Genomic DNA, 16,097 nt, shown 5'->3' with positions numbered 1-16,097 from the left:
CATGTTTATCATTAACAGGTGCCTTACATTTATATAATACCTTTTAAAAAATTTGTTGACAATGATATACAATATAAAGAATCCACTTTTAAGTTTTCCAAGATACCTTGTTTTAACCTCATACAAATAGGTGAAAGGGAGGGAATACCATTAGTGAGTTCTTACCTCTCTGGTTTGCTGCTCACTGACAGGCTGAAGTCGAGGTACAACCTTAAGTTGCTGCTCCAGCTTCTGTATTTCTAATTGGAAAGCATCTCTCTCATGCTCCCTATCAACTGCCTGCTCCTGAAATTTAATAATAATGATAACAACGATGACAATGATGCTGAAGTTGAGTAGGTAATGGTGGTACACCCCTTTAATCTTAGTGCCGGAGAGGCAAAGGCAGGCAAATTTTGCGAGTTTGAGATCAGTCTGATCTACATAGCAAGTTCTACACTAAGCAGTGCTTCATGGTGAGGCTATCTAAAAAATAAACAAGCAACATTGAATATTTATGTTATGACACTACTATTTATTTAAATAACATTTCTTGTCCCCATTATTTCTTATATCCCTTTAGCTAGAGGTTTAAAGATTATGGGCTGATATACGAATACCTAAAACCACAAAGGTTTAAGAAGAAAAAACATTTTGGGCAGTTACAGTAGATTGTCTAATATGGGCCCTTCAAAAACTTGAGTATTTAAAATCATTAACAGTACTACCCTTTTTATTCAAATAATGTCAAAAGCAGAATAAGAACAAGATGAAACTGTACAAAGGAGGAATCTACTGCTAACTCAGTGTTAGAACAGGCAAGAAATATGAATTAGTTTGTTTAATGCTATTCTAGACTTACACCTAAAAATACAAAACGTATTCATTCTACTTATTCTTTGACAAGCGATGATCACTGGCTGTTGCAGAATAGTACTTTTGTACACAGCGAAGATGTGCTGCTCTCATTGGCTTAACAAAGACAACAGCTAGGCAGGAAGAGGTGGAGCAGGACTTGAGACCAGAGGAGGGAGCTCTCTGGGACGAAGTAGAGCAGAGGGAGGAAAGGGACCGAGCAATGGGGTCGAGCACAGGTAACCACAGGGTTAACTGGTTTCAAACGGTACTAACAAGCCTAAGGAGGGCCGAGAATTTATAATTAACAAGTCTGTGTGTGACTACTTGGGACCTGGTTGTCAGGACAGAAGTATCAACCTACACTTAGCTTATGAAACCCTAAAGATACTCTGTGTGAAGAGTTCAAACCAATGACATTTTGGGCGATAGCTACAGCAGCACGACAGCTGTGCTAGTCCCAGGGCTGTGTGCCACACTGGGAGAGGAGCTGGTCTGCGGTGCAGGAAGCAGTTCTAACTCTCACCTGTTTTGGCTACTAATAAAAAGCAAAGTCAGAAAAAAAGCTTAACTTTGAATTTGGAAAACCGAGCTGCTCAGGGTTATTCACAAACAATGTGTGCTTTTAATCTGTCTTTTAAAATACTTATGCATTAAATACTTAATTGTTTTGTTACTAGGAATTCAACTCAAAGACTCCTGAATACAACGCAAGCATGGATGGTGTCACTGAGCTAGACCCTCAGACTTAGTGGCCATCCAGCCATCCACCCTAACCACCCAACTACCCACTTATCTACCCACCCCAGCTGTCTGTCTGTCTGCCCAAGTGTCCCTTCTGCCCTCCCAACCACCTGTTCACATCTATTCATCCAACCAAGATGTGGTTTCAAAGTGGGGCTCAGGTGAAGACACTTACGTCAATGAACCTTTTGAGTTTCTCCATTTGTTTTCCCAGTACTTGGTTTTGCTGCCTTAGATCTACGAGCTCGGCATTTCTCTCTTGCTCCATTTCTATTAACTTACTGGTTTTTACTTCCACATCTACTTCTAAAATTTTCAATTGCTTCTGAAGTTTGTTATGTACTTTTTCAGCTTGGCACTGAATTTCCAGCTTTTCCTTCATTAGTTTTTCTGTCTCCTGAAGAAATTCTGTTTACAAATGTGACAATAGAGTTGGTTAAATTATGATTCATAATCATACTACAATAAAGGTATGGACTACTATTTTTAACCTATATTTTCATGAAATAAAGGCTGAGAATTACTTTAAATATATTAAAAACTAAATACTTTCTTCTGGAAATACCTAACTATTTTACTCCTATAAAAGATAGCAAACTACTATTATATGGAATTAAGATAAATGAGAATTCCTATTACAAAAAGGTATGTTTGTGAGAACAATGTAGTAAACACAGAATAATACAGTTTTATGATTGGGAAAAGAACAAAGTTCAATACAATTAAAACATAAAACACTCACCACATTTTTTACCATAGGCAAAACTGTACACTCCAAAGCAAATACTCACCTGTATGTGCATACACAGTGAATACAGTAAGCAAATACTGTTAAAATATTAACCAAGAAAAGGGAACAGAAAGAGGAAGGAGATGACAGTCAGGGTTTCTGATTAGTCTTGTACTTTATCACGTTAGGTCCATATCCCTCAGGTCCCTCTTCATGTTTACAAGTTTGTGCAACAAGGGAACACAAGCACATATGGGGATCCATGTGGTTAGTGCATGAGAGCAGATTCATTTCCTATGTCTATTACTTTTCTCATGTGTGACATTTGATAAAATGGTCTTCAGTTTTGTTACCTGAGCAACTGGGGATGAAATGAACTAATGAGTGTAAAGATTAGAGTCTGGGGTATAGAAAGGACTTTGTGAATGTATTTATTGTTAATGTAGGTGATAAAGTATAGACAGCAAAAAGAAAAGGAGAAAAGAACCTTGTAGAATTTTTACATTAACTGATGTGACAATACAGTATTCAGATTTGGGATCTATAGAAAATATCTTTTCTAAAATAATGCCATTATTATATGTTAATATCACAGCAAATCAGTCACAAAGCCTCTTAGTAAATAAATTGATCCATTTGATACCATGAGCTTACCAACTTCTCTGTTTTGCAAGAACTACTCTGAAAAAAAAACAGAGACCAAAAGATAATGTATTCAAAAACAATAACAGTTTACTTCTTTTTGGATGTGAGCCTAGCCTTTAAAAGATAAGCCTTCCCTCCAGTGGGGGAAGGACAGAGAAGGAGAGCAAGGCAAGAGAAATTGATAGCAGGAGCTATTATCAGATGTTATGAAACCTAGCACTTGGGACTTTCCTAGGAATCTACAAGGATGACACCAATTAAGAAAACCTAAGCAACAGTGGAGAGGTAACCTTAACTGCCCTACCCCTGTAATCAGATTGATGACTACCTTAACTGGCATGATAGTGCCTTAATCCAGTAACTGATGGAAGCACATACAAAGATCCTCAGCTAAGTACTGGGCAGAACTCTTAGAGTCCAGGTGTAGAGAGGGAGGAACAATAATATGAGCTAAGGGGTCAAGACTTGTTGGTGAAACCCACAGAAACAGCTTTCCCAAGCAAGTAGGAGCTGACTCCAGACCGACAGCTGGGGAACCTGTATAAGACTGAACCAGGCTCCCTGAATGTGGGTGAAAGTTGGGGGGTTTGGCAGTCTATGGGGCCGCTGCCAGTGAAATCAGTAATTATCCCTAGTGCATGAACTGGCTTTTTTGGAGAATATTCAACTTGGAGGGATACACTGCTTGGCAGAGGTACAGGGGAGAGGGCGTTGGTCCTGTCTCAAACGATGTGACAGGCCCTCTCTGAGGAGAGATGGTGGTGGAAGCTACAGACTGGTAGGAGAGGGAACTGGGATTAGTCTGTAAAATGAAATTGTTTTAAAAAGAAGTAGAAGAAAATAATAATAATGAATTTTTAGAAAAGAAAAAAAATTTTTCCGTCATTAACATACTCAACAATTTTTTTGAAAAAACAAAATGGTTTTGGGCTCTCTGCAAAAACAGATGAAATAAGGTAATGGTAACTATGAACCTCAGGTGTTAATAGCAAATCAAAACATTTTTATTTTCAATTATGCCGTGTTCTGTTACAAGAAAATGAAAGGAACACAACCGACAACTATAAATTAGAAATGTTAGTTGAAAATCAAGGGTCACCCAAATTTTGAGTTGTGAGTCAACCACCCAACAACAGTGCATGCAACTGTGCACACACCTGCTCCAGGAGCTGCATCAACTGCAGCATCTGCTGGCCCTAGGAGAGGAAACAAAACTCATGTCTCCATGTCCCTGAAATACGATAATGCATGTCTGCACACATTAAAATGCTAATGTCACTGGTTGTCACTGCTACCCACAGTTCCACATCCCTTGCATATGTTGTATGTATAACATGAGACCTTTAAACCTTAGAGATTCCAGCCCTAAGCCTTTGTCAGACTAGTCAGAGCACCCCCCTCCAGGAAAAATTGGATATTTTATTTCTAAGTTGATCAAACTCGAGAAACTCCAAATTTATAGATCCTAATTGTGCATTTGCAATCAAAGGATCAATAAGCAGGATTTAAAGTCCATAGTTACAAAGACAGACATTTCCCGCTCAACAAGCTTTAAAATCAAGATGTAAAAATCAGCCATTATGAAGTTAAATGTTCTGTGAATGCTTCTAAAGGAGATGTCAGATGTCTTCTGCTCTCTCTGGATTGCAAGCCCACACTGCCCACACCTGCTCATGACCAGCATCAGATGAGGGTTCACAACACTCTCATGACCTCTCTCCCACTAAAAGATCTCTCTTTACCCATTTCCTAAACATGCAGCCTCAATAATGTCGCTTTTTTCTTTTTGATACAGAAGTTTGAGCATAAATAAATAATTCTGTTTTCCTGTTAACGGTTAATAGCCTTAAAAGATAAAATAGAAAATAGGATTTCATAAAAGTGGCTAATAACTCATTTGCCTTTAAAGTATACTTTCTTATGATTTTTCAAGTTTGTCTGTAAAACGTACAAATAACGGCACTTGAGAGGATAGTTTGTCACATGAGCATCTGAAGAGTAAAGACAGGAGAGGATCTATAAGACACAAAGTCTCAGTACATACGCTGCTCCACTGGGCCAGCCCCTGCTCTCATGGCCTCCTTCTGCCTGGACAGCAAAGCTCGCTCCTCCTGTATTTGCTGTTGCTCTTCCTCGAGTTCTTAAGTCTCCCGCTCATGCATAGCAACTCCTGCTCTAGATGATCTATCGTGCAGGCCTTTTCCTGAATTTCTCTTTCCAAAAGAATTTTTTCATCTGAATACCCATCAATAATACCTATAAGACACAATGTAGGGGAATGAAATTGCCTCCAATTTAAATTCACAATGAGGCTTTGTTTTTTGAGACAGGGTCTCACTAGCATCCCCTAAGCTAGCCTTCAACATTGTGATGCTCCTGCCTCAGCCTTCTAAGTGTTGAGATAACAGATGTGTACATCTAGGCCAAGCTTACCATCAGATGCTAATAGTAACAATAAAACCATCCTATTAGCAAAACTTTCCGTCACTTCATCCTATTAAAAGCCTGCTGCCGAGCTTTACTGTCATGTTGCAGGAAGTTTCCTTGCTTACTGTACATAAACATGAAATCTCCCAAAAATGTCTAGTAGTTTGCTATAATATAGAACACAACACACATATGTAATATAGTTTATTATACATATGGAAATAGACAGAATCCTAAAATACATCAAGTGTTGTGAATTCAGCATTTAAAATTTACTAGAGAAGGTTGATATTGTAAGCAATTCAAGAAGGTCAGCACCATCAACAGCCAGAGTGAATAGAAGAGGGTTTTAGAGGTTAAAGTCAACAATAACATTTAATTATGACCTTATACCACATAAACAACAGCTTTAGACTTAGTTTTCTCATTTTGAAGAAACTACCTCAGAGTCACCACCATCTACTTTTGAATCATCGAAATTTTTAAATGTTACCTCTAATTCTATATATTCTTTTCGTAATGTGCATGTGTGTTTGTGTGTGCATATTTAAATTTTTTATTTGCTTAGGGAAACTCAGAGGACAAATATAACTATTTTTCAGTGGTGACTTTAAGTTAGACTAGCGCTTTACAAACCCGGCTGTACATCAAAGTCTCTGTTTTAAGACTGAAACATCTCCTGTCTCAGGGAGCAAAGGCAAGGCACTTACTCTCAGCTTTATTGAGATCAACAGCTAGCTGCTCTCTGGTCCTGGACTCTTCTTGGAGACGCTCATTCAGTTCTTCTAGGCACCTAAGTGACTCTGTTGCCTCTTGTTTTTGTCTAAATGACTCATGTAGCAATTCTGTTTGTGTAACTTTTGCATGTTCAAGCTAAAGCAGGAAGGCAAGAGAACACACAAGAAGGTAACTGTTGCATGATCAGTGTCATTTTTCATAAACAAGCAAAAAAAACCTAAAAAAGGATCTGAAATAAAGACATCTTATTAAATTATAGACAAACACTTGGAGCACATGTTAACAGCAGGTAGGATAAGTCATACCAGATAAACATTGGCTGCATACCACTTTCTGTAAAAGATATAGGCCAGTTTTGTTAAGTTACAGAATGTGCTTCTTACTTTAAGCCAGTGAACACACAATCTACCATAAAATTGGGGGTACATGGCCAGTGAAGCAAAGCTAAAGACTTCCAGAAAACTATGTGTTCCTGGACAAATCTTCAACATTCTGCCTGTTAACTCCGTTAGTACTAACTGCACTTTGTGGTAGACTAAATACATGTCATCACAGAGAAAATCACGGGGGTGCCATAATGAAACTGTAACACAAATGCATATTAAATAAAAGCTTTGTACTTCTGAAAGAATTTGTAAAGAACTTTAAAGTTTCTGAAGGTATTCCACTTATTGAAAAACCATAGGCTATAGAAACATTACAAATCCAGTACCCTTCAAATGCTATCAGCACATATATTCGTGCATGGCAAGATGGCAAAACAGACTGGAGGCACAGATTTGAGGTAGGAGGGAAATGGCTCACTGCTACTGGTTCAGCTGTGTGGATTCAAAGAAGGCATTGACCCTGCTTGTGTCATCTGTGCCCCTAAAGGGACTTCCTTGTTACCTGTCTCAATCAGTATGTGTCTGAAGCTTCTAAAAGCAAGTAGCTGTATGTATCTGCGCCAGGGTCACAGCAAGTCTTGGGAATCTGTAAGTTTATATGTACTTTGTGCATCTCCAAGATATAACTACCAAGTTTTAAATTTAAAATGTAAGTAAAATAATGGCTTCTAGCTTAAACAGAAGTAATGTCTAACAAAACACATTAATATTAAGAAATAACTATACAATTCTAAATATAATATAAAATATAATGATAAACTACCAATATATTAATGTAATTAAACATATTTTATATAATCAAATATATATTGATATGATTAATATATATAATACTTAATATTCCTTCTGTACTTCACATCTGAGTACTATTTATAGTAAAATACAGACTGTAGTGACATTAAACCTACAATTACTCTAAATCAGTGGTTCTCAATCTTTCTAGTGCTGCTACCCTTTAGTACAGTTCCTTGTATTGCAGTGACCCCTAACTATAAAGTTATTGAACCACTGATCTAAATAAATGTTCAAAATATCCACATACAACTATTATTGTTTTAATAAGATGCTGAAAATATCACTTAAAACATTATTTCAATAAGAATTCATATGAAATGGGAAATATATCACCACAAAAGAATAAAGCTTATATATAAACACCTTTACTTGGGAAAAGGATTTATTCTTTTTAAATGTAAAATACACATATATGGAGACTGCAAAGAAACATGGCCAGGAAGTATGAAGTCATCTGTACACACATACCTTTTTAATTTAGTTGCAACAGTTTTTTCCAAAAGTACCAATCACTTTATGCACATGTAAATCTCTCCAGTAAATTACTTAATTGCTACCTACTAAATGTGTGAACTCTCTAAGAGTTCAGAGCCGTAACCAACACAAGTGCTCTTCTTTCCACATTTCAAATTTACAACAGAAATTCAACAAAGGATTTAAGACAAAATAAAATTCTGCAATGAGTCTGAATAAAGCCACAAAACAAATTAGGAGAGCACACTGGGTTCACACTTCACTGGAATACAGGATGGTCTTCAAATTTTTACCTAAATAATTTATACTTGAATTTTTCCCACCCAAGTAGGGCATGACTGATTCCTACTCTGTGCAACAACATACAATCTATATAAAATTAAAATAAAATTCAGAGCTTTTACTTTTCAGTGAACACATTACACTGGGAGTAAAACATTAGCAAATATTCTGTCACTTTAAAAATTGTCAGTAAGGTAGCAAAACTATTCTGAAAATCATCTGGCATGTTAAATGTTAGCTAAGATTTATAGCTAAAGCCATGTAAGTCATAAAAAAGTGCTGAACAGCGTGTAAAAATGTTCACAGACATTTAAAGATCCTATCAACCAGAAATCTTGAACATGCAGGCATTTTTACAGTGAGCATTTAACATTAGCCGTGTTTACAAGATATATTTCATGTAAAAGCTGAAAAGGCTATTTCTTCATAGAATTATTAAGAATTTATAGAATTAATAAGCTTAATGAAACAGAACCAAGTCTCTTGGATTGTTAAAAAAATTCAGAATACAAGCTATAGCCAATAAGGCATATGATTATAAACAAGTCCCAGCTGGCACAGAAAATCACTAGGCAGCCTTAGGCGGCATAATACCCAATTCTCTCAAATATATTAATTCCATTTTTTTCTGAAAGTATGGATCAGCCTTACAGACAGACAGCCAATCTTAAGGACAGGAAGAATCTCTTTAAAAAGCTTGACTGGTACTGAAGAAATTCATTATTTAGCTCATTGTACTACTGAAGTGTAAAGCAGGGAAGCTGGAGTTCACTGAACAAAAACTTAGCGCGTCTGCCCATCCCAGGTGTGTGAGAGATAACAAAGACGGCCAGACTTTCTGCTCATTACTACATTCCTAAAGCACTACTGCATACTTACTGAGTAAGGAGGGGTAGGCAGTGAAATTTTAGAAAGAAGCTTTAATATGTGTCCATCTCTCTTGTGAATAAAATGACAAATAGAAATGCTGATAGTTACTGAGTTGTTTTCATCCAAATGTTCAGGTGGAGGATAAGGATACGGCAAAGGCACAAGAGACTCAACTTCATAAATGTCCCCCTCCTGTTCCTCCAGCCAAGAGCCACTGAGCTGCCCAGTGGCCAAACAGGTTCTGTACGAATCCATTCTAGACACAACTGCCTGGCTTCTTCTACTCCATCAGCTTATTTTATTTCATTTTTACTATATTACAAAGTTCCTAAGACATTCTATACTAGTATAAAATTTTGTTTTTAGCATTCAAAAGTAAACTAAATTCATATAAGTTGAATAACAAAAAGCTTATACAAAAGTTCAACTTAAACATAACAAAACACAGCCCCCCCAAAAGTCCATCAAATGAAAAACCAAAACAGAAGCAAAAAAAACCCAATAATAAATGCAACAAAAATAGTTCCAGCGAAAATAATTAAATCATTGACAAATGAAAGAATAAAATTATAAAGATCTAATTAGCCAAGCAATAGAACTGTGCTCAGTATCCAATGTATCTAAGGTAATAAGTAGACCTTCCAAGTAGATCTTGGCAGGCAAGGTCGGCTTGCAAATCTCCATGGCAGCACTTCTGAGAAATGGTGCTGAATTTCTCTTGCTGTTCAGGCCTCACAATTCACAAGGAAAATCTCCTCTGAACTGAGGTATTCAAATAAACACCAGGCTGAGCCAAAGGTCTCAGTCAGTGTCCCCTAATAAGAGGCTAGAGGCTGTGGTTAAAGTCTGTACCTATAGGCACATGGACAGGTGGAATGTAAGTACGCCCACACAAAAGCCTGCCTAACAGGATACAACTTCCACGTCAGAGCTTTGAAAAGGGTATTTAGACAAGTTTATAATGCTTTGGAGATAAGCTAGTGTTTTTCCATCCCAATAAAATGTTGCCTGAAGAATATAAAATAGAAAGTCTGATTGTGTTCACATTACTAATTCAAGTATATCAAAAAATTATTATTTCTGGAAAGCTGAATTAGAGCCTGGTTGGTATTTCCTTATAAACAACACATTTAAGAAGTCACTGACCTATGCATGTTTTGGTTACAACCCATTTTCAGTTTCTACAGTGCATGATAAAGAAATTTTTCTTTGTGACATTAAAGCCCAAGTTGTGATCAACAGCCAGTCTCTGGTAGCTCCAAAACCTGAAGTAATGATGAGTGAGACAGCCACTCAAAATAAAAAAGATAAATAACTTACATAAAAAATATTCCTGATAATTAGATTCTCAATGACAGTAGCTTTAAATAGCAGACACTCATTTTGGTACTTTTGTTTTCTATTCTGTAACTAAACATGCTAAACTCACAAAAATCTTTATCTCAATGGAAAAACCTATCCTAAAGCAAGCAGGTAATACCATGAAAATTGGTTTTATAGTCATTCTCATTACATAAGTCTGTGCTGGGGGGCAGGGGGCACGTTTATATGTAGAATCCCTAGGTGGAAGTCAAGAACCATCCTGAATTACTCTTCCATCCTATCTGCTGAGACTGGGTCTCTCCATCAAACCCAGAGCTTGCCAATGTGATTTGTCTTGATAGCCAGTGTGCTCTAGGGATACCCTATCTCTGTCTTCTGGGACTGGAGTTACAGACGAGCCACCAGACCACCACCACCACACCACCCCACTGCCCTCGTATGTCTGTGAGTTCTAGTTCATCTCTGATCTTTACACTTGTGTGGCAGGTGCTTTAACGACTGAGCATCTCCTTGGACCTACATTTAATTTAGATTTAAAAATTTTTGAAACAAGAAGGATGACTTTGGGTGTACTCCTCCACTGCTCTCTGCCTTACTACTTTACTGAACTTGGCTAGGATGGTTATTCAGCAAACCCTAGTAATCCTCCTGTCTCCAGTCTCTCCCCAGCACTGGGATTATAGGAGAATGGGAACCACACCTGGCTGTTTACATAGTCACTAGAGATGCAAATTCAGGTTCTTGTGATTGGGCCTGAGAACACTCTTATTCACTGAGCATTTTCTCAGCCTCTCTATTGTGTCCAGAATAAACATTCTCCATTAAAATATTCTTTCCTTATTTTCGCTGCAACTAGCTACTTTTGATAATCTGGCATTCTGTTTCTCCTTTTTGAAGAAAGAATAAAACCATGTAGGTACAAACATATTCTTCATACATTGAAATCAGGAATTAAGCACACAGGCAAGAGACAAAAAGATACATAATAGATTAGGATGACTAAACATGGGGAAGATCTTGATAATTGTGGCGGTTTGAATAAGAATGTCTCACCTAGCCTCATACGTTAGAATGCTTATTCATCACTGAGTGGAACTGTTTGAAAGGATTAGAAGGTTTTTTTTGTTTTGTTTTGTTTTGGTTTTGGTTTTCGAGACAGGGTTTCTCTGTGGCTTTGAAGGATGTCCTGGAACTCGCTATTGTAGACTATGCTGGTCTGGAACTCACAGAGATCCACCTACCTCTGCCTCCCGAGTGCTGGAATTAAAGGCATGAGCCACCAACGCCTGGCTAATTTTTCTTAAAGTATCAATATCCAGATTAACTTATGCATACCACCAAGTTCCAGAAGATCAAGAGTTAATATGTATTTGCTATTAATTTACAGTATAGAGCTGATTATTTTCCCGATAAAACCTTAGATATACTCATGTGAATCTATTTAATTTTCTTCTCTGTAAGTTACTGGATTCAAATTGTAAAATGGGAATAAACCTACCACAAGACCCAGCAACTCCACTCTTAGGCATATATCCAAAAGATGCCCATTCATATAACAAAGATGTCTGTTCCACTATGTTCATAGCAGCTTTATTTGTAATAGCCAGAACTTGGAAGCAACCTAGATGTCCCTCACCCGAAGAGTGGATAGAGAAAATGTGGTACATCTACACAATGGAGTACTATTCAGCAGAAAAAAATAATGGAATCATGAGATTCGCAGGCAAATGGATGACACTAGAAGAAACCATCCTGAGTGAGGTAACCCAGTCACAAAAAGAGAAACATGGCATGTACTCTCTCATATATGGATTTTAGACATAGATCTGGGGAGTGCCAGCCTACAATCCTATGGCCAGAGAGTCTGGGAAACAGAAACTTCATTTAGTGGCTGGTTAAGTAGTGAGCTGAACTCAAGAAAGCCAGTATCAGAGAGGGAGGACTGATGATCAAAGGGATTAAGACTGGGCTGGTTTAACCCCCAGAAACAGCTGACCAGACAAAGGTTAACTCTTGAATCCCAGGCATCAGCCTGGGAATCCAGCATGGGACTGATCAAGACCCCCTGAATCTGGGTGTCAGTGAGGAGGCCTAGGTAATCTATTGAGCCTTGGACAGCAGATCAGTACCCATCCCAAGTATACACACGGACTCTGGACTCCCATAGAACAATGTGAGGTGCACTCTCACCCTGAACTCTTGGGGAAGGGTCTAGGCCCTGCCCTATATGAAATGACAGACTATGGACACCCCCATGGAGGGCCTCACCCTGGGGGAATGAGGGGATAACGGGGGGGGGGGATAGGGGGAGGGCACGGGAGGAGGGGAGGGAAAGGGAGAGGGACCTCGAACTGACTTGTGAAGCAACCTTGTTTCTTATCTAAATTTAAAATGGAAAATAAAAAACAATAATAATAAAAAAAATGGCTGCTGCTCTTTTTATTTATTTACGTTATTTAAGAGTGGACTTAACAATGCATGATACCTAACCTAGCCCTGTCTAAGCCAAGCAAGTAGGAAATACCTCTTGATGGTAAAATGACAGCTATATTTAAAACATAACAATGACAAATCAAAATCTCAGTAGACTGTTTAACGCTCAGATTCATCTTTGAGAAAACACAGAAGCAGGTGTCTTGGAGCTCACTTTTTTTTAAAGTGAGAATAAGTCAGCTCAGTCTGTACAAGTGACCCCTCAGTCAATCTAACATACCTCTGACTCATGAGAAATGCAATCACCTAAGCTAGGCAATCATGTTTCTACCTGATTCAAAAGACAAGCATCTGTGGATCATACTCTCAAGGTTCCTTTCCACAGAAGCCCAGAGACTGTCTCCAAGCATCTCCATCACACTGTAAGGCAGGCTTTCCCAGCAAACATGTGGATGGAATACAGGCATGCTTTATGCTGATCCAGGAGAGCAAATGAGAGTTCATCAAGATAAACACATCAATGCATGAACTTAGACCTGCCAGTGGGCCAGTTATCCTTCAAATGGAATACACAAAGCCAAACACTAACCTATTTTATGAAAATGGGTTACAATGCAGGTAGATACTTGTCTGCTTCCCTGAAAATTAGTGGAAAATTCCTGAGTTCTTTTATTAAATCAGGATGCACCCTAAAGGAGTGACAAACCTTAAAATTAAGTATAAAGTTTTATTACGTACTTTCTTCTACTAAAACTATACAATATATAGGACCATTAAGAAAGAAAATGAAGCTGGGCATTGGTGGTGCATGCCTTTAATCCCAGCACTTGGGAGGCAGAGGCAGGCAAATCTCTGTGAGTTCAAGGCCAGCCTGGTCTACAGAGTGAATTCCAGGACAGCCTCCAAAACAATAGAGAGAAACCCTGTCTCGAAAAACCAAAAAAAAAAAAAAAAAAAAAAAAAAGAAAGGAAGAAAAGGGGAAAAGGAGGGAAGAAGGGAGGAAATAAAAAATAAAGTGAGGAGGGGGAACAAATGAACTTTGAGTATCCAATGTTTACTTAAACTTTTGGACTTTTACAGTGAAATTTAGTACCTCACAATCATCACCTGCAATAGTCCTTAATGGAAGCAAGGTCTGGCATAAGCCTATTCCTTCCCCCTGTGCTCAGGGCTCCATGTCTTCCTTCCTTCAAGGAGTTGGATATAAAGTGATGTTCTGTCCTGCATCTGTTACTGCTAATCAATCTGATTTCAATCTGAAAAAAAAATCCTACTCTGCCCTTCTCATGCCAGTTCTATATTCATTAAAAGTAGGTGCCAGGAGATTGAATTATATCTCCAACTACTGAAGTCTGAACTGTTAATTCTCCTGTATCACTCTATTAAACTGTTTTCACCAGAGTCACTGACGACAATCATACTGAAATGTGCAAAGGACTCTAAACGTTGAGCATCCCTAACTTCTCCTTGGTCTCTAACACTTTTGGAAACTCCTCATTGATCTTTTGTGAAACTACTCCTATGGCTCTCTTCTCGTCTCTGATTCTCATATGCTTGTAGATTTACACACTCTAAATTTGTCTTTTTTCTCTCTTTTATATATCGGTATTCTGTGAGTACAAAAACTCCCATCATTTTGAAGCTCCTCTAAAACTGTACAGCTTGTGATGATCTCAATTTCAGACACTTGGCACATACAGTGTGTTTTATAAGACTGACCCTTGAGGGCAGGGAAACAGAAAAAGAAGGCAAATCAGGGTTTCAAACTCCTGGAAATGAGTCTTTTCCAAACTTCAGACTATCTTCAGAATATGAGTGGTGTGAGAACATCCACAATTTCCCACATTTCTTAACCCCTGCATTAAAACGCAGCTTCTGTGAAACAGAACCCATGATTTACTTCTCTCCTGCCTCAAAGTATTCAAGCCTGAGGTATGCCCTTCATTGTCAGAGCACCTTCATCGATGAATTACACCAATCTTAATTCCATTCCTAAACACACTCCAAAATCGATTCCGACCTGCCAAAACTGGATCTTTGGCACCTCTCACCTAGAATGTTCCGAGTCTCCACCTTTGCACCTCCTTTCTCACCACCTTCCTGCCCATCAAGAACCGTACTCTAAAACATACATTTGCTATCATTTTTTCTGCTAAAGTATCTTACTTCCTACACCTATTTTCTAGTGAAAAGTTACGATAACTTATTTCACAATGGACTCTGACCTGTGATCACCACCTATTTACAAACTCTCATACAGAACTATCTACTGCTCTTCAACACAGGGCTGCTTTACAGCTTCCTAAGCTAACTGTCAAAATTTTCTTCCTTGTCTTCCATTCTTCAGTTCATTTCAGCTTACTGTCTCTTGAATCGGGCTTTCATTTCTGCTATTCCACTGAAATGGTTCTTGGAAGGTCTCCAGTGATGCCATGATTTCAAAACCCATTTTTTTGTTTGAACTCATATTACCTATCAGTATTCTATGATAGTGAGTCATTGCATTCATGTTCAGAGGTCAGAAATGTTGATTAAGAACACAGACTCTGGCCGGGTGTTGGTGGTACACGCCTTTAATCCCAGCACTTGGGAGGCAGAGGCAGGTGGATCTCTGTGAGTTCCAGACCAGCCTGGTCTACAAGAGCTAGTTCCAGGACATCCTGCAAAGCCACAGAGAAAACCTATCTCGAAAAACAAAAAACAAAAAATTAAAAAAAAAAAAAAAGAACATAGACTCTGAAGTTAAACTGCCTGGGTTCAAATTATAACTCTACCACCTACCTGACTGCTAAGCTGGGCAAGTGGCCTTTGGAGTGTCTTTTGTGTGTGTTCTGCAAGTGCTCCCAGCACTCCTGAGTACTTCTGTCTATCTTTAGCAAAGTGCTGGTTCTGAAAATTGAGAATCTCAATATCCAAACAATCTCTAAGTCCTTTAAGTAATGTATACATAAATTGGTACATCTATACAATGTAATATTCCTTGTTTACAAAAACGAACAAAAGGAAACCCCTACCATTACACACACCATAGAAGAATCACATTATAAGGACAGTTTGTTAAGGCAATTGTAGGGAGACTTGAAAGACAGTATAAATACAATTTCATTTGTGAAGCTCTTAAACACATAACAACATAGGAAAAGAACAGAAGCCCGTGTTTGGAAATGGCAGAGAGTGGGAGATGGCTGCCAGGCAGGGCATACTATTGGGGTGACAGAATTATGTTGCATTGTGACTTCCGTGTAGGTACATGTAACTATCAACTGGAAGAACTGTTCACATAGAGTTAATTTCATCCAATTAAAAAGAATCACCAAGGAAGAAGCCAAAATGAAAAATAGTTCAAAACCCAGTTTTTGAACTGCAGTTAGCACTCTTGTTTCTTCTAGAGGTATAGATTAGCAATTCTGAAATT

At 38.1% G+C, this 16,097-nt stretch overlaps 1 protein-coding gene across 1 annotated transcript in view; it reads right to left on the bottom strand.

The window, feature by feature from the left end:
* The window catches only part of LOC106022300 (A-kinase anchor protein 9), a gene marked incomplete at its 3' end in the record, with an annotated part of 118,165 nt that overhangs the window by 31,208 nt on the left and 70,860 nt on the right, over positions 1–16,097 (bottom strand). The window contains 5 exon segments of the mRNA XM_040735810.1: positions 166–285; positions 1,754–1,986; positions 4,998–5,096; positions 5,099–5,209; positions 6,091–6,253. Of these exon segments, the coding sequence (XP_040591744.1) occupies positions 166–285; positions 1,754–1,986; positions 4,998–5,096; positions 5,099–5,209; positions 6,091–6,253 (726 nt within the window).

The sequence above is a fragment of the Mesocricetus auratus genome, unplaced genomic scaffold, assembly GCF_017639785.1.
Source record: "Mesocricetus auratus isolate SY011 unplaced genomic scaffold, BCM_Maur_2.0 Super-Scaffold_100051, whole genome shotgun sequence".
Classification (NCBI taxonomy): Eukaryota; Metazoa; Chordata; class Mammalia; order Rodentia; family Cricetidae; genus Mesocricetus; species Mesocricetus auratus.
This window is presented reverse-complemented; position numbering and strand designations above follow the sequence as displayed.